This window comes from Meleagris gallopavo, chromosome 3, assembly GCF_905368555.1.
Source record: "Meleagris gallopavo chromosome 3, MGAL_WU_HG_1.1, whole genome shotgun sequence".
NCBI classification, from domain to species: Eukaryota; Metazoa; Chordata; class Aves; order Galliformes; family Phasianidae; genus Meleagris; species Meleagris gallopavo.
In genome coordinates this window covers 24,207,452-24,232,759 of record NC_139406.1, presented here as the reverse complement: position 1 = coordinate 24,232,759, position 25,308 = coordinate 24,207,452, and the positions used below count along the sequence as shown (strand labels likewise).

At 40.5% G+C, this 25,308-nt stretch overlaps 1 protein-coding gene across 7 annotated transcripts in view; it reads right to left on the bottom strand.

The window, feature by feature from the left end:
- CTNND2 (catenin delta 2) overlaps positions 1–25,308 on the bottom strand; it is a 625,555-nt gene that overhangs the window by 35,932 nt on the left and 564,315 nt on the right. For all 7 annotated transcript variants that reach the window (XM_085220451.1, XM_085220452.1, XM_085220453.1 and 4 more), the window contains 2 exons: positions 3,813–4,023; positions 514–598 (listed from right to left, as the gene is read on the bottom strand). In XM_085220451.1, coding sequence (XP_085076577.1) covers positions 514–598; positions 3,813–4,023 — 296 coding nt within the window. The remainder of the gene's footprint in view (positions 1–513; positions 599–3,812; positions 4,024–25,308) is intronic.

The following is a 25,308-nucleotide window of genomic DNA, read 5'->3' as shown; positions in this document are numbered from 1 at the left end:
CACAAGTAACTGGTCCCTAAGGCTCACATCTTCAGATACTCTTGTTGGCAATCTCATGAGGAAATTTGGGAGCTGAAGGGATGAAAATCTGGTAACCTCCTCTGGACAGTATGAGGAGGTATAAGAAAGAAAGAAAGAAAGAAACAGTAGGAGAGCTTGCATAGGTTTGTTCTGTGTACAGAAGACTTCACTCTCCAGGGCTGCCAGATCAAGCACTCTCTGAATGAATTCTTTAGAAAATCAAATTCATAACCCATTTTTATCATGATGCTTCTTTTTTTTCTCCTTTCTTTTTTCTTTTCTCTCTTTTTTTTTTTTTTCCCAAAGGAATTATTCCTATGTTAAAAGTAGAAATGGGAAAAAAAAAAAAACTACAGCTCAAACTCTGAAAAATTTTAAACTCCAGGTGAATTTTCAGTTCTTATGAAAGTTCTGGCCCCTAAAGTCTCTCAGCATCCAAGTTCAGATAATCACATGAAAGATGACAAATCTGGAAAAAAACTCAAGCCTTACCTTCTTGTAGAGACTTCTCAGGTCTCTGTACTGCCACATACTATTGAGGACCTGAGATGCTGCTTTCACCACTTTTGGCGAATGCCTATCGAAAAGAGAGAGAGATAAAAAAAAAGTGAGAGAGTGCGAGGTTCCAGACTCCATTCATCCTAATTTTCAAGTGCATTACTACAATCTTAAACCCACAACTGAATTTCTGTTATCAGTGTACATTAAGATCTTTTGTTGGCATCTCAGAAAGCAATGTTCTTACAAGCAAGCACTAAGTACTAATTATTCAGTCAGGAGCAAAATGTGTACTTCTCATCATAGTGAGAGTGAGGATTCATATTGAGAGCACGGCAAAAGGAATGGGAGAGGCAGCAACGGGAACACTGTTGAGGAACTGGCTGGTATTATGTACATCTAAGAGAATGTCCTGGCTAAAACTTTTGGCATCCAGGAGAATTTAGAGCCAGAATTTCTTTCTCTATAAATGACATTATGCGCTCCTCTGCAGCAGCCAGGAGAAACACTCTAGATGAGTAGTGAGCACTGTGCTTCAATCTGCAGGGCTGTCCAGATGCAGAAATACAACTAATTATAAAAGACATGGTGAATTTCATCAGGAATCCCAACTAAGATTTTCATCTTACACTTAACATACTATTAATGATGGCTGCTATTAATGTTATGCTAAAAATTGCAAATAACTTCACATGAACTATCTCTTCAAGCAGGTTTTGAAAGAGGTTCTAAACTATTGTTTCATTCATTCGTTTATACCTCTTGGGAAATGTAACGTTTAAAATCTAAACAAAACATAAAAAAAATCTCCACCTAAAACAACAGAAGAACCCTAAGAACATTTAGCTCAGTGAAATACAGTTGAAAAGAAAGGGACTGGGAAGAAAACCCAGGCCATTAAGGGAGCATACATTACATACTTAAGCTCCTATACTGCACCAGTACTTTGTATAAAGCAGCAAAATACAAGGTTTTCTAATCTTGCAAAGGCCAAAGTCTGAAGTGAGGAACGATTGGGTTTGGGACAGCCACTGAGGAGACTAAAGTTTTACTCAGAAAAGGCAGAGGACTGCAAAACCAAAAAGAAAACCAGAAAACCAGCAGCATATGTTACTGGTTTGGGCAGCAAATCTTCTTAGCTGTTCTGTGGTGTGCTGTGACCTCTGACAATGGCCACTGGGACGCTGAGAGTAAAGCTGGTATAATGATGTTCATGGCATAACTGAGTCTATGATCTTATGCAGTATTTTCCTAGTCATTTACCTACTGTTTTTTTTCTTTTTTCCCCATTTCTCATCAAGAATACAGTAATAAGTGGGTAACTGATGAATAGATAGGAATTTGATAAACAATATCGAGAATTGTTGCTTTTATTGTACTCCCAGCTGCACTGGCTAGTGAGGCATTGGTAGCTTGGAATAACCATGGAGTAGCCATAAATGCATCAATCGTAATGTGAATACTGAGGAGAAATGGGAGCTAGGTAAAGATCTGGGCGTGGCCAATACGACATTGTAAATGCCAGTCCTCTCTTGCTGTCTCATGTTGGGAATGTGTGACAACCATGGGCACATTCCAAAGGCTAGTGAGTCCAGTCTGTGGCACTGACACTTTTGTGTTCTACACTTGCACCAAGATGCATGGCCAGGCCAGGATCCTGCACTTGCAGAAACAGATGCTTCATCCCAGAAAAGACAAATTCATACTGAAGTTTTTTACTGTATGAGAATACAAGAACTTCCTATCAGTCCAACAACTAACAATTCTGATTTTTAAACAGTGAGTTATCTGCAAGAAAGCAAACCAAAGCAATGGTAAACAATACTAACATTTCTTAAAGTTGAAAAATAAAATGAGCATTAGTATCACTGTGAGTTGACAGGTTTTCTTGTTCTATAGTTTTGTTTTCTGTAACAATAAGAACATCTGACTGCAGATCAAAGTACTTCGGATGAGGACAAATATCACTATTTTGGAAGGCATTTTATAATTACTCAACAGTACCTGGGCTAAATACCTAGGGAACTATACTCTTAGGTCCTCCTAAGACTGTCTTTGATATTCTGAAAATTCCAGACTCAACAGGTTATTAATGGTCTCTGCCAGATAATGAATAGGTAGACAAATGCTTTATTTTGAGGAGAGACACAGCTTATGAGAGATGATGTGAACCTGTTTGCAACCTGCACACTTGATCTAGCAAAAATGCATAAAAAAATCAAATAGATTTAATAATAACAAATAGTGCAAATGTAAATGAATTAGCAGAACATGGGAGCTCCCACATTTGTTATGCTACTACTTTTTGCCCTCTATAGTCAGCATGTGAGAGTGTTTCAGTAATGAATTTGGTATGAAACAAAAGAGTGACAACAGAGAAAAAGAAATACGATTAAATTATATTGGTAATGCTCTGATCATAGGAGTTCTCAACCCAAATGTAGGGTGCATAAATCTTTCCTTCACTTTGTGGCCTGGTTTTGTGGGGGCTCTCTTAGAGCTCCGATGCTGCAGTAGGCTGTGATGACAGCTTCCAGCAGGTGCATTGATGGAAGTTTTCTACACTATAGTAAAGGCTTTTTGTATTCAAACTGCCATAGCCCCATTGCATTATATTTCTGCAGGCTGACAAATATGAGAATCAGGCTGAGTTAGGCAAAAGAAGGATGAAGAGTGAACTCTTCCTGAAAAGCATGCACATAGGAAAATGGACAAGATGAAACCATGGCTGCTCTGAAAATGTCACAGTTGTGTGCAGGATTTTTTGGTTTTAGAGCCTCACCAAGTAGCCTGCAGGTATCCTAATGCTCTCTCGGAAGCAAGGTGTTGACAGATCCATTTTTCTTCTAAAGTCCACCTTACCAGCAAGACAGTGGCTGGGAAAAGCGTGGGTGTGGTGAAGAGGGACAGTGACTGTACAGCCAGAGCAGGAGGAGCAGGAAGAGAACTACAGCAACATCCCTTCCTTTCATGGGATCCCTGTACAGTGCAGTCCAACAACTCTGGTCCCTAATGTTTACCAGGATCTTCTGGAAGTGCTTTGAGGTAGCAGTTAGTGGAGATAATTACTCTTTCTTACAGTGCACGTGCCTACTGATAGTACCTCAAAAAGAGGCTACAGCAGAGGCTTTTGCTATTGCCATTGTTTCTTGTTACCTTTCACACTGGGCACATGATTTGTGATGAAACCAAAGTATTCAACTCACGATTGCAGAGAGGAGGCAAACACATTAAGAACTAGTTAGAACTACTGGAGATGTTAAAAAGGGTGCAAGAGGATTTGCAAAACATACTTGTCTCCTTTACTCTTAGATATGCCAACCAGTTTCTCAATGCCGCCTGCGTCTCGTAAGGCCTTGGCATTCTCCATGTTTTTAGTGATGACTTCATGCAGCGTGCAGCAAATGGCAGTAACGGTGTCATCAGACATGGCCTTGCTTGCTGAGCTGTTGCTGTTGTTAGCGCCTGGCAGTCGGTGGACCAGATCCCTCATGGCATATTTGCCTTTGTTGGAAGAAAACGAAGGGAGAATTCAGAAGATACAGTCAAAAAGGGTGACGGAGAAGAAGTACAGGGAAAACATGCAAGACTGTATTAGCACCATTTTCATCATCGTATGTAATCTTATTGGTTACTATTTTGGAGCAAGCCACATTTATACAATTGCACGGTCAAGCATTTCACACATAAGGCCTCTGTTAATATTTCCATATCGCATGAGTTGGAGACTTCAGATATGGGCTACATCATGTTCTTATGAGAATGAAACAATGATAATAAAAGCTCAGTATATGTATAAAGACAGTATGAATATCATCACCTGCAGAGCTCATCTCCCACTGCACAACTCATAACTTAAGGAATTATAAATAAAATGTGCATCGGTTGTTAAAATCACTACATTAAAAGAAAAGCCAAGGAAACTGCTGTTTTTTAGAAGAAGCCTTCTCTGAAGGAACAGTTTTACTGCATAAGGTTAATTCTATACAACATCTTCACTTTGTTTATTGGTGTTCCTGTGACTTTACTGATTATTTAGTACTACACTGCATGACCACAGTGCAGAGATGACACTGCAGTTTTCCACACATCCTTAGTTGTATGCATGGTACTGACAAGAAAGGAAGCCTTTCTGACATATATTCCTGACATTCTGTAAGGAACTGTTTCACATAGCCCTAACTTCCAGAACTTAAAATATAAAATGACAGGAGCAATGTATAACGTGAATGGATAGTGATAGGACAAGGTGGAATGGTTTTAAACTGAGACAAGGAAGGTTTATGTTAGATATTAGGAGAAAGTTTTTCACACAGAGGGTGGTGATGCACTGGAACAGGTTGCCCAAGGAGGTTGTGGATGCCCCATCCCTGGAGGCATTCAAGACCAAGCTGGATGTGGCTCTGGGCAGCCTGGTCTGGTGGTTGGCAACCCTGCACATAGCAGGGGGGTTGAAACTAGATGATCATGCGGTCCTTTTCAACCCAGGCCATTCTGTAATTTTTATGATTGCCAAGTCATGTCATGTTTAACTGAAGACACAAAAAAGAAATATTGCTGATTACTGTAATGTTTTTCATGTCTAAACAAACAAATATTGTTTTCTCAAAATCACTCCTGAAAGTCATACAGTGTTTGTGAAAATGACACATGAGCAGGTTTGGAGAATTTATATATATTGTATGCCATAGTATGACTATGGGGCAAGGTTGGCACTGGCGTAGAACCTTCCAGCAGAGATATGTGAGGTGCTGCATGCAGTTCTACAGTGTTACTGACAAGGGAAAATGGCAGATTTCATTGTGTTGGAAGACAAGAACACTGAGGATGAAGGCCTGATGAGGTGGTAGCTAGGTCAGTGAAACAACTCTGAGTCATCTTCAGTGCAGCTGTGCTAGGAATTTGCATATAGCAATCATCATGAGAGCACATCATTTAGAATGAAAAGAACAGGAAAGTAGGAAAAAAATAAATTTAATTAGTAATCGAATCTACATCGTGTTTTATGAATGAAATAATCAGGTATGATTATTGTATATAATATGATAATTTAATCAGATTTTTTGGAGAATTTTAAAAAGTTCTGATAAATTAGTGTATGAGTACTTATTAAAGATCTTAATTCTGAAATTGTAAGTTTCATTGTGTACGTCCATATTTTAAAGCAAAGATAAGAGCAAAATCATATCATTTACCATTAAATACTACATTATTTTCATTTTTCACAATTTTGCCTGCTGTGGTAGGAATATGGATAGTCATTTGGAACAGAGTGCTTACAGCAGAGACGCAAGCTTTGTACTGTAATGTTAAACTTAGAAGCTATCGAGTTGATTCTGTGGTGAGAATCTTAGAAACTACTCAATTTATATCACGCAAAAGTATTACTGATTATAAAACCATTATGTTATCAACACAGTGTGTACAGTAGGATTTGAATCTTACCGACATGCCATTTAGGTACAAATCCTATCTTCAAACATTTCTATTTCTTTGCACTTAGTATTTAATCAGTCATTTGCATTATTAGCTTCTCAGAAATACCATGTTAACATCAGATGTAGTACAGGTGTTAAAACCACTTTCTCTTTTAACAATGGTTTGCCCAAACTCCATTACTTCTTTTTGCCCTATGAACATATGAAACACTGCTCAAGAATAAACAGAAATACTCTTTACATCTGCACCTGTTTGTTGTATGTAGCATGAACACACTAATAGTTACTTATCACTTTCAGTGATTACATCAGTCTACAGCACATACCAAATCTAGCTTGTGTGTACAAAAAAAGCCCCACCTCCAAACTATCCAAACAAACCCAAACCACGTTTCTTTGTAGTTGTTACTCCGCTGAACGCAGTGTCCACCACTGGCCAGGGGTAAGCACAAGTAGATCAGTAAGATCAGGGAGATTCTGCTTTGCTCTGCACACACATACAGATCAATCCTTCTTTCTCCTATGGTATCCCACCTTATGTAAAGTGCACAGTCTCAGTCCTCTGTCAGAAGAGCACAATGCTTCCATTAGCAGCCAGTGGTTATATCCTTTAGCATGAGGTATAAGAAAATCTGGATGGCTGCTCCAAGGAATAACAGCTCTAATATTTCTGCCATGAACACATGAAACTTGGCCTGAGAAGATCAAATCAATATTAGGTACTTTGCACCAGCAGATCAGGCTTTCTCTCTCTGATGCACAACTTGTGGGACAGTACCACATCCCTTATGCAGCATTGGCAGCTACAGTGTTTACACCTCCAGCAGAGCTGCTCAAGGTATGTTCAGGTAAAGCGGTCTGCTGCATAAGCAGGAATCCCTGCTCAAAATGTTGTTTCATACAGTCACCAGAAAGTGAGAACCAAAGAGCTACAAGATGAGGGAGGTTGGCTGGCGGTGAGGTAGATGTAAGATACTGTTTACACAATATTAAAATCTATTGAGAAGTGTAATTGTTAACCTATTTTGTGTGATTTTAGTATTTTGAACACTGTTGTTTCTTTGAAAATGTGTGTGATGAAAAAGAATGCCTTAGTGATAAAAGAAGTGTAATTAATATAATTCAAAACATTTGAACCTAGACTGAAAAAGCACCAACTTTGCTTTAACTCAGAGTTACATCATAGAATGGTTTGGGTTGGAAGGGATCTTTAAGATCATCTAGATCCAACCCCCTGCTATAGCCAGAGACACCTCCCTCTAGACCAGGTTGCTCAAAGCCCCATCCAGCCTGGCCTTCAGTGTTTCCAAGGAGGGGGCATCCACAACTTCTTTGGGCAACTTGTTCCATTTCTCACCACCCTCACAGTAAAGAATTTCTTCCTAATATCTAGTCCAAATGTTTAAGTCCCTATGCAAGATAAAAGTTAAGGTCTTTACTATATATTGTAGAAAACATTGCAGAGCAAATTGTTGCACTATCAGCGTGCTTTCTAAAACTATAGATCTAGTTAGTTAATAATTACTGTACAATATTCACAAGTTTTTAGTTATCATTTACCTTCTTTTATTTCGTTTATGTTTCTGCTGCTTCACAGGAGGCCTGTGGCAGAAAAGAGTCATGACTTCTAGCATTACCTATACAAAATACCCTGTGTTAGTTTAGAGCGGAGGTTGAGCGCAGCCAACAAAAGCAAAGTTACAGCTCTATCAGCCAAACACAGCTGAAAACAACAAAAAGCCTTGAGTTTTGCATTACTGCGTGTTACATATCCAGGCTGTTTGGATTCAGAATTCATCTTTTGACACTAAGAATATCTTCTAAAACCTGACTTAAATGTGTAATGGACAGTAGCTGTGTAATGTCAGCCAAGTTCTGTATAGCTCTACCAGTAGGAGGGCTGAGATTTTCAACTTGTAGCTCAAGAAGCCTCCCTGAACTGAGAACTCGTGAGGGCCCTGGGAAGAGAGGAGGATGTGTATAAGAATGGTAGTAAAAATAAATGACATGGCTAATTTTTGTCAGAGTCCATAAAGAACTGCTTTGATCTACAAATGAACTGATTTTTTATTTGACCAACATTACATATCATAAGACTCAAAACTGATTTGATACAGTTGAAGAGGATTTACATAATATGATTAAACCACCAGCTTGACAAGGGGAAAAAAAAAAAACACCACATACTTGTTCAATTTGACTTGTAAAGAAAGGAAGATGTTAAATATTCATAATTTAGGGGCACTGTCACAGGAAAGAAATTGTCTCATTTGTGTTTGGAACAGTATTTATTTGACTCTACAAACTTAAGTTATTTTCCTAAGATAAAACTTCCATCACCGTTCTATCTGGAGAGCAGGATTCCTCTAGCTGCATGTACTGAGATATGAGATGATAATGTTTGCTTACTAAAAGCATCAACAATACAAATCTAACATCTTTTCTTTGCATGATAAGGTCTCATTAGCGCCTTTGTACACGTTTCTATTCCTTAATTTGGGAAATTTTCTGCTTTTCATAGGGTCAAACTGAGAGCTGTCCTAAGAAAAATTATGTTTCCACAGCAAATCAGTAGAGCCAACTATTCTTCTGGTAGATTTAACAAGAGCAAGATTATTGCAGAAAAGGTTCCACTTCTGGAATCATTCCCCTAATGCTGCCCTGAGATAAATTCACTGCTGATGTAACCCCAAGGACTTCATTTCCATTTTCACTCATCTCTGAAAAATGACTTCGACACATTGGCACAGTTTTGATATAGTTGTGGCACGGTTCCTGGTTTGAAAGCACAAGAGTAGGAAAATTAATATATTGGAAACATGAGAAACCTCAAACAGATATTAATTCAAACTAAGATCCTTGTCCTAGAGGTAGAGCTTGCTCTAATGTAAGTAATACATCATGATTTTTTCTCCTTCAGATTTACTCACGAATTCACATCTTGTAGCTAGATAATAAAAGTTAGCAAAATAACACCACATTATACTGGAACATTACAGATACCCTCTCCCAGAACCATTGGTACTGGTATGTTACAATACATGTAAATTCTGTGCTATTGATTATTAATGCATGCTCTATTTAAATTTCCAGATATACATGTTTCTGTGCATTTTTATCATCTATGTCTGTTTTTAAGACTATTCAGCCTCAGTATTGCATAGCTTTTATGGAAGGACTACCGGGAGACCTTTTATTATTACTTTCAAATAATATTTAATGTATGTACCCAAACTGTCTATTTAATTCATATGGAACAAATTTTGATAATGAGTCCATGTATTCCACTGACAGTCTAATAAATTGGAATGTATCCATCACATGACAGCAGGGGCAGAAACATCTCCAACAGTATTTGAGAAATAGTTGATTTGTGTACAGTGCTTCTCTTGCCAGAGACTGTTGTTTTAAGGTGTAATTGCTAGTGACATCCACCACTGGTTTAGTGCCTAAAAGCCCCCTGCGTTCAAGTCATAGAATGGAATCATAGGATGGCCTGGGTTGAAAAGGACCACAATGATCATCAGTTCCAACCCCCTGCTATGTGCAGGGTCACCAACCACCAGACCAGGCTGCCCGGAGCTACATCCAGCCTGGCCTTGAATGCCTCCAGGAACGAGGCATCCACAGCCTCCTTCAGCAAGCTGTTCCAGTGCGTCACTCTGTCCTGAGCACTGAAAATCAGGAATAGAGTGAAGTGCAAGAGAGAGGCGTAGCAAACCAAGGAGGCATAGAGAGCCCACAAAGAACTGTTACGCTTGGTATAGTATGTTGCAAACTCTGGACTCAGACTGCCTAGAGAGGGAAAAGAATTCCCCAGGCATTAGAGCATTAAGGAATAACATGCGATTTAAGAGGACAGTTTTTATAGGCAGATCTTCTGCCTGTGAAACATCTAGGGAAAAAACAACCAAAACTTCTAAAGGCAAACTAAGTTAAGAGGTAAGAAATGCTGGCAGAGTGGGCCCTAGGGCCAAAAGCTTATATTTTTTTTTGTGGGTCAGAAGTGGAAGCAAGTCCTGGAAGATGAAGGGTAATGGCAGAGCGGTCAGGCCATCAATGAAGGTAGCAGACCAAAGGAGATGAAGTTTACTGGAATTTTTCCCTATTAAGAATATTACCTCTGTTCCACTGTTTCTAAAGGAATGAGTGATAATCAGTCACTTAGACTAGTCTGAGTGAGCAGTGGGCCACGGCCATTGCTTTAACTGCTTCGCATTCAGTCTGGCCTGCTAATTAACTTGGGATAATGGGTGTTTTGAGCCATAGAACAATGCTGAATTTTACCTCCTTGAATGTTTATCTGAACTTACTTGAAAACTCTGACAATAAATTATTTTGGAGAAGACAGAAGACGTAAAACTGCTACACACACATCCCGTGCCACCAAGAATCCAGGTGCACTTTGTTCACAACTGCTGAGATAGAACAAAGTATCAGGTGGAGTTCTCAGATCCTCTCTTCACCTCAGAAGCACAATATGCGCTTTTCACTTTTTCACCACTTTTGATGAAAGGCAGCAAGATTTCAAAATATAAGATTGGTATTCAGTATGGCCCACAACAAAGAGGAACAATACTCTCCCTGATGCATTGTATGCGATGTACCATTCATTGGTTTTCTTTTTTTAGTATCTTTTCATCAAGAATACATTCAGCCATAGGTAGTACAGCATATAAAGCCCTACAGGGAGTAGAACATTAATCTTTGATAGTTTCAGGCAAGAAACCTTCAAACTGTCATAGAGCGATGAAAGTATGTGAACCACCAATATCTGTATTGGCAACATCAACTGAGATTTGCTTGTAAAGGAATTAAACATCTAAAAGAATAACCAGTATAGAAGCTTTTATCTTTTTAAAGAGACTAGAAATGCATGTTCTAACTTTTCCAAGAGAAAGAGATGGCATGAGAACTAAGAATGACAAAGGGCACTGCCTTAACAAGGATGGAGGAGTAACACGTATAGAAGCCAGTAGCAATGGAAAAAGACAAAAGAGAAGCATTATCGTAATTTCACCCTGAACGTGCCATGGGAAATCACAACAGGGTGAAATGCAATCACAGCTTTTCAACAAATTGCTTTCTCAGATCCATGATCTGTGATAGATTTGCTTTCACGTAGCAGCATTTTATCTGGCTACCTTCCTCCTTCAGCTTCTCTGCTTCTAGAAACCTAACTTTTTGATTTCACATATTTCCTGCTTCCCTCTAGCTTATCATTCTTGCTTTCAACTCATCTTCTCAGGGTCGCCTTTTCTCTCTGTAATGACAAGTGTTTTTCTTACTTGAACTGTACCCCCTCAGCACTTTGGTTCTTAACCACTAAGCTTTCCCGTTCCTTTGCTGTCTCCTGTGCATCTGAAACTTCAATGTACATCCGCATCCTCTATCTGCCAGGCTTTTTTATTCTCTCCTCAGATCAGCTTAACTACCTCCACATCGATGCTCAGTTAGATCCTGTTTTTTTTCCATGCCCTTTCATGCCCAAGATCCTCTCCAGACTCCTGCTCTTTGATGTTCTGAACTAAAGAAAATTTTAGGTAGCTTTAGAAGCATAGATTTTAGACTTGAAAATAATGGTGTGTTTAAAGGCTATTGCTCTTGTACCACTGCGTTGTCCCTCTTGTACATCACAAATCCATGTTTGACAGCTATCCTTTAATCTATTGTTGCTCCTAACATTGATTTTACTCTTCTGTCAATGGAAAACCTTCATATTCTCCATTTCTCCTACACAGTAAGACAGCAGATCTGCAGGTCTTTCATTGGAATTTATCTTGAGATCTGGAGATTAAAGAATTTCTAGTGCTCTTTAGCAAGCCAGAAACCAACTGCTAATTCATACAGTATACCTGATCCAATATATTCTTTAAAAGCTAGATCTGTGTCTACACTGTGCATGTCTACACTGTCTACACTTCAGCTTCAGCTGGTTCCAACAGAGCTAATGCCGAAAGTAGAGAACAGCCATTAGATTTCTACCTCCTTTATCCAAGTTAACAACACTCAAATACCATCCTTCTGGTGGGATACAGGCTATCACAGAAAAGTGGATTTCTGGAGAAGCTACATCGCTTTTGTGAGAGTAGATATTGGAGCAGAACAGAGAGAACTGTAACAAAAATGGATTTATGAGTCCCGTGTCCAAAGAGATGTTCTATTCCTTAACTGCATCTCTCACCCAGCATAATGAATGGTTTCTATTTTGAATATTAATCCATGTAACAGTGAAGTATTTTCTCTCCACTCTCTTGTGCTAGAGAGGTCACTCAGCAAACAAACCAACATACTCAGGCAACTCAGCTCAGGGTACATTCTCTGACTTGCACCCTGGTTTCAGAAGGCACATTTGGGAAGATTTGCAGGGTGATTTTTTGACTGTCTCATCCACATAGAGACTACAAAAATGAGTCAGTTCCATTCAGTTTAGCTTGACCTATGTAATTATGCACTGACCTGGTACATCAAACAACTACTGGGTCCACAGGAAGAGGAAAATTTTCACCAAGGAGCTTCTGTTTGTCTGCCTTCAGTAGCAGAGGAAGCAGCATTTTTTAAGGTAAATTGTTACAAACTTATAGACTTAGGATTTGTATGGTAGCTTTGGCCACTCTTCCTTACAGTCTTAGCTTTACAAGTTGGCTGGGAACAGAAGTGACAGAACCAGACATCATTGTTTCCAAGAACAATCCAAGGAAGTTCATCTCCTATGATTGGATTTTATATCCAGAATAAATGGAGTCCATGTGAACAAGCACTCAAGTTAATCTTCTAAAATTCCTTTTGTTCACACCTCACCAGGCATGCAAACTGGAAAAGGCAAAGAAAGGAGTTGTTTGCCAACCTTTTGACCTAAGTCACGCAAACATAAATAATTAACCAGCTCTTTAAAGCACAAACAGATTTCTTTCTTCTGTTTAGACTTCACTGTCATCTTTTCACTGCACAACTTAAAAAAGATCTGCAAATGGAAGTGATTCCTCAGTTAATTCCTGCAGGCTAAGTTTTCTGATTACTTGAGCTTGTTTTAGCCCCTTGCTATCCTCTTCCCTACTCCCTGCTGAGAATACAGCTTTTGGAAGGTTGAACTTAGAAAAAATGTAGTCGTTTAATTAATGTTATGTTTAATCAGTCTTTCTAAAGTGCTTTGAAGAAGAAAAGTGCCATGTGAGTGTTGAGTGGAATTTCAGTTTTATCTGTATTATTTTGTGAGATAGGATAATATTTTGTTAATAGTCTGTTTCAAGGGACTTAAAGTTAGGTCATAATGAAGAAATAAGAATGTAATCTATTTTTGGAAAAATAAGTTTAAACTTCAAGATCTATGTCCTGATACAACTCTCAACTGAAATTAATGAGCCTGTCTACCAATGTCAGAAGTTATTAAATTGGATTCATAAAAAAGTAGCTTTTCTACTTCAGTAGACAAAACAGAAAAAGATTGTAACAGGAGACTGACGTAACCAAGATGAATTCTACCTAGGGACTTTATTCTGCTTCAAATGTCTCCACAGTAGCAACACTTCACAGAATCACAGAATTGTAGGGGTTGGAAGGGACCTCTAGAGATTATCGAGACCAACCCCCCTGCCAAAGCAGGTTCCCTACACCACGTCGCACAGGTAGGCATCCAGGCGAGACTTGAATATCTCCAGAGAAGGAGACTCCACAACCTCCCTGGGCAGCCTGTTCCAGTGCTCCGTCACCCTCACTGTAAAGAAGTTCCTACGCACATTTGTGCGAAACTTCCTGTGCTGCAGCTTATGTCTGTTTCCCCTCATCCTGTCTCCACGTACCACTGAAAAGAGACTGGCCTCACCGCTATGGCCGCCACACCTCAGATATTTATAAACCTGGATCAGGTCCCCTCTCAGTCGTCTTTTCTCAAGGCTAAACAGACCCAGTTCACTTAGCCTTTCTTCACAGGGGAGATGCTCCAGGCCCTTCACCATCTTTGAGGCCCTCCGCTGGACTCTTTCCAAGAGATCCCTGTCTTTTTTGTACTGGGGAGCCCAGAACTCGACACAGTACTCCAGATAAGGCCTTACTAGGACAGAGTAGAGGGGGAGGATCACCTCCCTCGACCTGCTGGACATGCTCTTCTTAACGCACCCCAGAATGCCATTGGTCTTTTTGGCCACCAGGGCACACTGCTGGCTCATGGCCAACCTGTCATCCACCAGGACACCCAGGTCCCTCTCTGCAGAGCTCCTCTCCAGCAGCTCATCCCCCAGCCTGTATTGGTGCATGCAATTATTCCTCCCTAGGTGTAAGACCCTACACTTGCTTTTGTTGAACCTCATCCGGTTTCTTACTGCCCAGCTCTCCAGCCTGTCCAGGTCTCGCTGAATGGCAGCACAGCCTTCAGGCGTGTCAGCCAATCCTCCCAACTTCGTATCATCAGCAAACTTGCTGAGGGTGGCCACTATCCCCTCATCAAGGTCATTGATGAAGACGTTGAACAAGACCGGACCCAGCACAGACCCCTGGGGGACACCACTGGTCACAGGTCTCCAGCCAGACTCTGCACCACCAACGACGACCCTCTGCGCTCTGCCACTCAGCCAGTTCTCAACCCACCTCACTGTCCATTCGTCTATCCCACACTTCCTCAGCTTTGTTATAAGGATGTCGTGGGAGACAGTATCAAATGCCGTTCTAAAAATCAAGGTAGACTACATCTACCGCTCTTCCGCCATCCACCCAGCATGTGACAGAATCATAGAAGGCCACCAGGTTGGTCGAGCACGACCTCCCCTTGGTGAACCCATGCTGACTACTCCTGATAACCTCCTTTTCTCCCAGTGTCTGGAGATGGTATCCAGCACAAGCTGTTCCATCACCTTCCCAGGGACAGAGGTGAGGCTGACAGGCCTATAATTACCCGGATCTTCCTTCTTGCCCTTTTTGAAGACTGGAGTGACATTGGCTATCCTCCAGTCTTCAGGGACGTCCCCTGTTATCCAAGACCTCTCAAAAATGATGGAGAGCGGTTCGGCAATGACCTCTGCCAGCTCCCTCAGCACACGTGGATGCACCCCATCAGGTTCCATGGACTTGTGGACCTTAGTACTGCCTAGGTGCTCACGCATGTCCTCTTTCCTAACTATAGGGAAATCTCCCATTCCCCAGACCCTCTCCCTAACCTCCAGGGTGTGAGATTCCTGCGGGAGAGCCTTTTCACTGAAGACGGAAGTAAAGAAGGCATTCAGTATCTCTGCCTTCTCAGCATCCCCCGTTACGAGAATCCCCCCCTCACTTAGTAAGGGGCCCACATTCTCTCTACTTTTCCTTTTGCTATTAACATACTTAAAGAAGCCTTTTTTATTATCCTTTATCACTTTAGCCAGATTCAATTCCAGGCGGGCTTTAGCCTTCCTCGTCGCATCCCTGCAGGCCCTGACTACATTCCTATATTCTTCCCAAGTGGTCAGACCCTTTTTCCACATTTCATGGACCTTCTTCTTTCCTTTGAGCTTGCACATGAGCTCCTTGCTCATACACACAGGTCTCCTGCCACCTTTTCCCGATTTCTTGCTCACAAGGACGCACCGATCCTGAGCTTGGAAGAAGAGCTGTTTAAATGCTGACCAGCTCTCAGAGGCCCCCTTACCTTCTAACACACCTGAGCCCATGGGATAGCTCCAAGTAGGTCCCGGAAGAGATCGAAGTTGGCTCTCCTAAAGTCCAGGGTGGCAATCCTACTTATTGCTTTGCTTCTCCCACTCAGGATCTTGAACTCCACCATCTCATGATCACTACAACCCAAACTGCCCCCAACCTTTACTTCCTTAACAAGTCCATCCCTGTTGGTGAGAATAAGGTCCAGTAACACCCCTCCCCGCGTCGGTTCCTCCACCACCTGCATCAGAAAGTTGTCTTCAACACACTGCAAGAACCATCTGGACCGTGCGTGCCTGGCCATGTTGGTTGTCCAGCAAATATCTGGATAATTGAAGTCCCCCATAAGCACCAGTGCCTGGGAACGTGATGCTACATCCAGTTGCTTTTGGAAGGCCTCATCAGCCTCCTCATCCTGATCAGGGGGCCTGTAGTACACACCCACAACAGTGTCACCCTTACCAGCCTCCCCCTTGATTCTCACCCATAAGCTCTCCACTGCTACATCACTCTCCCCCAAGTGAGGTTCAATACATTCTAGCTGCTCTCTCACATAAAGAGCAACTCCACCACCCGCCTAGCCAGCCGATCTTTCCTAAAAAGCACATAGCCCTCCATGACAACATTCCAGTCATGCAAACACTTATTCACTTGCTATTATTTTTTCCTCTTCTCCACTTGTTCTAGGATATTAGCTAGAACTCATGAATTCATCTGTCTCATCATATCTGAAAGACAGATTACTTTTTCATGCCTTTGTCACAGTTACGATGATATCACAGTGACATGTACTAAAATTCTGCTGTTAATAGATGTATATTAAAATATTAAGAGAAAAGCAAACCTCATGATACATTGTAATTAAAAATTAAATAAAATGCATAGATTAATATGTGTTAGCTGAGCAATTAATATTTTGTAAAGTGATAGTGTATTTTGAAAACAATTATTCTAACAAATACCAAATCACTCCAGGTGCAATGTCCATAAATTCCTTAATTACTGTAATGTTCAAACATTTCTTAAGTAATCACAGTGAAAATTCTACATGGAACAGTTATGATAATTAATTCATGTATGGTGCCGAAATAATAATGCCAAGAACACATATCAATATCCATGTAAGCCTGGCCAGCATCATTAAGTTATTGCTCTTCCAATTTGAGTTACAGCTGATCACCTTCTTTTGAATAACACACATTCATTTGAGAACCCTGAGAAAGTGTTCTCAGGACTCGGTCCTCACTGAATTTCATTCTCTGACCTCCACGAGGATACAAGTGCCCACAGGGCAAGAGCCAGAGAGGCCATAGCTTAGATCTGAGTGTTCTTGGAGATTAAGTTGTATGGTGATCTGCTGAAGGCAAAGCCTACAATCACTTGGATGCTTTAAATTATTTTATCCCCAACGTGGCTAATCTCTGCTAGTTCAAAGAAAGGGAGGCAACTGGGCAAGTCTGCCAGAAGTAGTTGTCTCCTCTCTCCAGTGCTGGAGGAAAGAAGAATGTGCCAGAAACCAGATGGCTTCCTGGCTCCAGATGCCTTATCCTAAAACACTTGGGATCTGAAAAATCAGGGGGCAATCAGAGTGGAAGTTTTACCTCTACTCAGCAGTTTCACCATTTCAGTGACAAATTGAACTACACTCCCCATTGCAGGGGAAGGATGGGAGTTCATCCTTGAAGAGACAGAAAAGTCTAGACAATAACAAGAAATAGAAAAATGCAGCAGAAAAATAAATGTCAAACAGAATAGGTGAGAGGTGAGATACAGTGCAGACCTCCTAACCATAGGAGATTCAGGGGGCAGCATTCCCAAAGGTAAAACTATTTCTTGATGGACTGCTCCGTTGCAAATGATGAATTAAAACTGCATAATACAATGCTCCCTCTGTGAGAGCAACACTCCAGCAGTGTCACCTTCAAAAATTCTGCGCACAAATATATGACTTTGCATATACTCATGCTAATCATATGCATTTTCTTCTAATTAAAATTAGCACTCTGATTATTTACTAGAATAATTCTGACTTACAAAATACAAATAATGTTTAAAACATATCACTTTAAGAGCACCCTGAGTAGCACACAATCTATGAGATCTTGGAACCTTTTTCCTAAGAGGAGTTAGTCATAAGGCAATTTATTTTTGTATCAAACAGTAAATGACTCTGAATGCCACCATTACACAATCTTTTAGTACACAGAGTTGAATTATTGCCATATACTACAAAAGGTGCAACTTGAACCAGGACCTTTTTTCTCCTAGGACTGCTGAAGATTTCTCAAGATTTTGAGCAAGAAATTCATACCCTGTATCTCAAGCAAAATTGAAAAACAGTCATAAACTAACTGGATTATTCACTGCTTAATTAAACAACTAAGTTCCTCATGTTGAAAGAAAGCAGCCCGTCCCTGCTCCTGTTTCCCAAGGGGCTAAGTCTATAAAACAGAGGCACAGCCATGCATGAACTAGGTCCTTAGCTCAGCCATAATTGATAGTGCACATGAATACTTCTGGTAAAAAAAAATGAAAAAAGCTCCATACAATTCATTTCTGTACAAACCACAGAATCACAGAATATTTAAAGGTTGGCAGGCTCTGTGGAGGCTATCTAGTCTAAATTCTCTACCCAGGCTGAGACTCCTCAGCACACCTAAGTTGGTATTTTCTCATATTCAGATGGAATTTCCTGTATTTCAAGCTGTACTCATGACCAATTGTCCTGTCACTAGGCATCACAAAAAAGAGCCTGTCTTTGCCCAAATTGCACTCTTCCATCAGATGTACATTGATCAGATCCTCCTCAACCTCTCAACCTCTTCTTCTCCAGCCCCAGCACTCAGCCTTTCCTCCCTCCTCATAGGAGAGAGGCTCCAGGCCCTTAATCATCTTTGTGGCCATATTCTCTAATATGTCCATGTCTCTCTTGCACTGGGGAGCCCAGACTTAGACCCAGCACTCCAGGTGTGGAATCAGCAGCGCTGAGTAGAGGGGAAGGATCAGTTCCCTCAGTCTTCTGGTAACACTGCTCCTAACGTAGCCCAGGAGGCTATTCGCCTTTTTTATTGCTCGTGATCATGGCTGGCTTATGGATTTCTTTAGAGTTTTCTTGGCAACTGAAGGAATGGCAACGTAGTCACAAAAGTGATTGTATAATCGTACTTGTAAGGCCCTTATTGTAAATCTGGCCACTAACCTCAAGGCTGACTCCTAACTCCCAACCCTACCTGTATTTCAATCCCAAATTCTATTCCCCGATCTCAGTAACACAAAGCTTAAATCCAAACCTGTGACAAAAATACAATAACAAGTAATTTGGCAACAGGAGAAAATCAATTGCTAAAAGACATATTTGTAAGAGTCAAAAAGTAAATCATACTTTTTTTTTGCATGATCTTGCTCTCATAAAGCTGAGCAGAAGCAGTGAGGTAAGGCTTCATCTATCAATTCTCAAGAAAACATCAGTCTTCAGTGAGAAAACTGAAGAATTTTCTCCCACTAGCCATGGTATTTCTGTGGCACAAGCTGGATTTTAGTTTGGCTTATCAGAAACGCCTAATAAAAATCTTGGCTATGAATTATATTAGCTGAAGGAGAGTGACAGGTCCGATGCAATGCTCTAGCAAATGCCACTGGTCTTCCCTTTATGCTGTATTTAAATGGCATTATTGAAGTGATATCATTAAAAATCAGTGGCTTACAAATATCACAGCCTTACTGTTCTAAAAAGTTCTACTCAGAAAAATGAAACCTTTATAAGAGTGAGAAAGTTGTAATTGACATTGCAAAAATACTATCAGCATTTTAGTGAAAGAGAGTAAAAGCAATACCATGCAGCTATATATTCCTTTATATTTGATAAGGAGCTCATATTTAATCAGTAATAAAAAAAGATTTGCAGAAATGCTGTATGAAATTCATAGCAGTAGAACTGTGCTAAAAAGATTACCTTTTAAAATCATTAATATAAAACACATTCTTACCAATTACATTGGATATTTTTTTGCTTCCAGATTTACTGATGCACATATTCCTATCTTTGAAAACGTCTGAAATACATCCCCAGTACATATTTATTTCAAATATTAAAAGTAAACATCCCTGAGATTATCTTGGAACCTGGCCCACTTCTGAGCTATGAAATCCGCTTCTGAAAACAAACTAAGTAGATAAATCTGTCATTTATGTTCAAGCTTTCTTTGTCCCTGAATTATCTTTTCTTTCAGAGATGGAGTCAAATAATGCTCTTCTTGTAATTCATGAAAAGTATTTGGTTTAGATACTCAAACACATGAACAAATGTTTATATTACTATCAAGTAGAATTCATGATTAATTCATGATTATGTCTAGAAACAAAATAAATGAGGTTGGAAAGGACACTTGGAGACAACCCTCAGTTGCACCATGGGAGAATCAGGTTGGATGTTAGGATAAATTTCTTCTCAGAAAGAGTGGTGAGGCACTGGGACAGGCTGCCCAGGGAGGTGGTGGAGTCACTATCCCCAGAGATGTTCAAGAAGCATTTAGATGTACTGAGGGACGTGGTTTAGTGGGGAAATATTGGTGGAGGGTGGACGGTTGGACTGGATGATCTCAGAGGTTTTTTCCAACCTTGGTGATACTATGAGGTTCCATATAATAATGCTTCAAGAGTTTCTTCTTCCTTTTAATATATTTTATATATATATATATATATATATATTTATATTTGTAAACCACTGATACTTACACCTTTAAAAATGTAAATGCAGCAGAAAAATACAGTATATTCATGCACTTTATAGGTAAGAGATAATACTCTGTAGCAGAAGGCCTCATGGAAGACAGCTTGTGCATTCACTTGCGTTATCATCACTAGAGCTCATATGAGCATTTTCGCATGATGTTTTCATAAGACAGCTCAAAGCAGTAATTACTGCAAATGGGATGAAAAATGTTTGGATTCCACTACTCAGAATAGTTAACCGTTGTTAAAAAAGAATCACATATCAAATTAACTCTGTCAAAAAGGCATGAAATAAGTCTGTAGACAATCTCTAAACCAGGTCTATATCTATCCAGCATCACAGTTGATAGTATGGATGGTGAAAGAGAGAAGGACAGGGGCTGGAAAAGTGTTTGAATTCCTGTATCTTAATTCAGAAAGACTGAATTCACTAAAGTCAATACAGAACGTTATACACAGGTAGGAGATAATCTGCAGTAATACAGAACAAGGAATAACCTATTAGTCTAATAAATCTACAGGAAAGGGTCAAGATGTCTAAGAAGATCACAAGATAGACAGGCAAGAGTTTCAAGATAGGTTGCTGTGAAAAAAAGTCAGCTATATAGGAGTGTACTAACAGCTACTGTTGTCAGCACACAAATATAACATTTTCCCATATGCAAAACCTATGAAGGAGCACCACAGCCAGTCTGAACGTGAATTTCTGGAAAGACATGGACAAAGATGATTAAGTACAAAGGAAAGCAAGGAGAACAGCTAGGAATAAACTAAATTAACTGCTAGTATCTCAGCTTTTTTGGTATATACAGCTACTCTAACTATACCTCTTCAAATTGTAAATAATGTATTTTAAGTTGCATCATTTTTACTTTGCATGAATGAATGACACAGTGACAGAATATGGAAGAGAAAGCTTCCACTGGAGGCTGCAGATCAAGAGAAGATAGAAAAAACAGAGTCCCAAAATTCGTGGCCCCATGGTGTGCTCAGGGTGGGATCTTCAAATGGCCTACTTTCAAAATTTGAAGAAAATCATGCATTGTGTCCAAAATAAAATGATTTAAAATAAATGGGTCAGCTGTAGTTTCTGAATTTACACTTGCAAGCTTCCCTTTCTGGCCTCTAAGTATATTTTCTAGATGAAGTAGCCTCTTATCTGGAGTAGATGGAGTCCTGAGAAGAATCCAAAGAAAGCAGACATTCTTAGGTAGCAGATGAGCAGAAGGAGAAGCAGAAAGTAGAAAAGACATAACACATGGCCACAAGATCAAGGGAGAAAGAATTTGGGTTAGAGCAGAAATAAGGAGCAAAACATGGGGACTGACATGAAAACATTAGCTGGTGAGGGCAGGCAGGGAGTGTTCAAGGAGAAAATTGAGCAGTTACTTGAAAGCCAAGTGAATGAGTGGAATATATTAGTTGAAACGTTATACAACATGATCTTGGAAAAGGAAGAAACCACTTAACTTACAGGTACTTGAAAGACAAGAAAACAAGAAGTCCAACAAGAAAGAAAAGAGAGATGAGGGACATGGCATATTCAGCAATCTGAGTCAGCCAATCCACATCTCTGAATCTCAGTTATGCCTCTATTTTCAAATCTCGCAGTTCATTTGATCCCTAACTTTCTTTCCATGCCCTCTGTGTTATCACACAACATCCCAAGTTGGAAGGGACCCATAGGGATCATTGAGTCCAATCCCTGGCTTCACACAGAACCATCCAAAAATCAGATCTTATGTCTGAGAATGTTGCCCAGATGCTTCTTGAACTTTGGCAAGCTCACTGCTGTGACCATTGCCTTAGGAAGCCTGTCCCAGTGCCCAGCCACCCTTTGGTGGAGAACCTTTTCCTGATATCCAACACCTGTGTTATCTGCTCCTTCAGGATCAGAAGCAGCATAAGAACATACGTCTTACCTCCTTCCACTACTCTTCATTATCCAGTGAATGTTATTTTCTTTTTGCTTGTGGCCTTCAGGTGACTGGGCCATCCTGGCTTCTAGGTCATTTATTGCTCTTGTCAGATGTAACGAGTGCCTGTGACTTGCCTACCCTGCAAGAGTTAAGCATGCTTGGAAAGGCCAACAGTTAAAGCACTGCCCTTTACAGTGTGATTGGTGTGTGAGCAGCTCCCCTTGGATGATTTCCCCTGTGTTCTCTCTACAATCTAATCTAGGCTATGCCCCAGACTGGAGCTAAGGAACACTCCATGTTGCTCATGTTGTCATAGTTTACAGATTAGTACAGCTCTGTCTGCAAGTATTCTGTCAATTTGTAGCAATGACTTGCATTTTAGAATGCCTTTTAGTTGATGCTCTCTAAGCACTTTTTTTACATTAACAGTCCCTGACAATGACAAAGATGTGATTATTCACCTGCACTTAGAGAAACAAAGGTAACTGGCCAGTGACCATCTCAAGAAGCAATCTAAGACTTAATGGTTCTCCTGCTCAGAAATAGCTGAACAAACACAGAACAAATTAATTCCTCCAATTAACAGATGTGATTTTCTAATGTTTACCTTCAAAACCATTTAATTATCTTAGTTTGTTTACTTTAGTGGCAACTCTTGAACAAATCTCTAGCCATAGGGCTTCTAATTGCAGTCTTATTAATACTGTCAGGGTAATAGCTATTGATTTTTATGTTTTAAAGTACATTTTAAAATAAATAAGAGTGAATATAGACAACATTTGACTTCTGTAAGAATGTGCAAAGGGTTACAACTAAGCTAATCTCTGACACTTGATCAATTTTTGCCTTGTTTGAAGCTTTAACTAAAGGTGTAGTTCTTTTTTCCTTTCTCTTTTTCATAACTTTGCCTCAGCTTTGAAGTTTCCGTAAGCTCAGGGCAGCTTATCAGAAAAGTCCCTGAGAAGGAAAGATGCTTAAATAGGGCTCCAACTGAATGAGATGAATTTCAGTCTTCCCACAAAGAGGCTGAGCTTTTCAGTATAAGGCACATACTTATTCAATCCCAAAGCAGAAGTATGGATTTAACTGCACTGGATAATGCACAAAAATCCATCCTTAGAACCCTTGTATCAAAGGCTCTGCTGACGCTGTACTCCCTATCTCAGATTGTTAGTGGCTCACAAGAGAGGAGACATGCCCTTTTCTTTGGGGCTTGATTTAGACATTGCAGTACAGTGCTGTACAACAGAGGATAACACCTTTAACTCCTGAAGATTTAATACCTACATATGGAGAATATACATGCAGTCTTGCCAACCTATCTGATATCTTGGTATTCCAAAGCAGTCTCTTTTAATATGGCTGAGGAATGCTACTTATGTTTTCATAAAAACACGAAGGAATTACCAAAGCATTATTTTTCCAGTAACATAATGGTTTACACTGGTGCAGTAACACTGTGGTAGGATTCACAGTGTTTGGATTCTAAGAAAATAAAGCAGGGAGTGGGCAGACATCCAGCATGCAAGTGTGAAAACGTATCAGTTTATAACACCATTTTGAGCCTACCAAGCAGTACTGGACCAAGACAAGAGTTTTCCACCTCTCCTGTTAGCTGCTCATGGGAATTTTTTGACTTCGTTCTGTTTCAGAAGGGTTTGTCTATAGAAGAAAAGTAATTTCTTGCTCACTCAGCTTGTTCTCATCAATGAGTCAGGTAGTACTGATTCACAGAATCACAGAATTGTAGGGGTTGGAAGGGACCTCTAGAGATTATCGAGACCAACCCCCCTGCCAAAGCAGGTTCCCTACACCACGTCGCACAGGTAGGCATCCAGGCGAGACTTGAATATCTCCAGAGAAGGAGACTCCACAACCTCCCTGGGCAGCCTGTTCCAGTGCTCCGTCATCCTCACTGTAAAGAAGTTCCTACGCACATTCATGCGAAACTTAAGCTTATGTCTGTTTCCCCTCATCCTGTCTCCACGTACCACTGAAAAGAGACTGGCCTCACCACTCTGCCCTCCACACCTCAGATATTTATAAACCTGGATCAGGTCCCCTCTCAGTTGTCTTTTCTCAAGGCTAAACAGACCCAGTTCACTTAGCCTTTCTTCATAGGGGAGATGCTCCAGGCCCTTCACCATCTTTGTGGCCCTCCGCTGGACTCTTTCCAAGAGATCCCTGTCTTTTTTGTACTGGGGAGCCCAGAACTGGACACAGTACTCCAGATGAGGCCTTAGCAGGGCAGAGTAGAGGGGGAGGATCACCTCCCTCGACCTGCTGGACATGCTCTTCTTAATGCACCCCAGAATGCCATTGGTCTTTTTGGCCACGAGGGCACACTGCTGGCTCATGGCCAACCTGTCGTCCACCAGGACGCCCAGGTCCCTCTCTGCAGAGCTCCTCTCCAGCAGCTCATCCTCCAGCCTGTATTGGTGCATGCAATTCTTCCTCCCTAGGTGTAAGACCCTACACTTGCTTTTGTTGAACCTCATCCGGTTTCTTACTGCCCAGCTCTCCAGCCTGTCCAGGTCTCGCTGAATGGCAGCACAGCCTTCAGGCGTGTCAGCCAATCCTCCCAACTTCGTATCATCAGCAAACTTGCTGAGGGTGGCCACTATCCCCTCATCAATTGATGAAGATGTTGAACAAGACCGGATCCAGCACAGACCCCTGGGGGACACCACTGGTCACAGGTCTCCAGCCAGACTCTGCACCACCAACGACAACCTTCACATAGCTAACCTGAGCATATATATGACGTGTTAACAAGAGGCTGGAGGGAGGCTAGGAGCAGGGTATCTTCTGCCATGGACTGCATCAGGGAGAATAACCAAATAAGAGAACTGTAATTTCCTAAACATGCTAACTCAAATCAACTGAGAACCTGTAATTTTAGAAAGATAACAAGTTCTGTTATTAAAAATGAATTCTTCCATATAACAGTTTAGTATGAACTTATTTCTTTTACACAGAAGATGTGCTTTCCTCTAACTAAAAGTTTCCTCACTAAGTGAGGAAAGCACAACATTTTCAAACGAATAAAATGACTTACATGGCATCCAACCCCATTT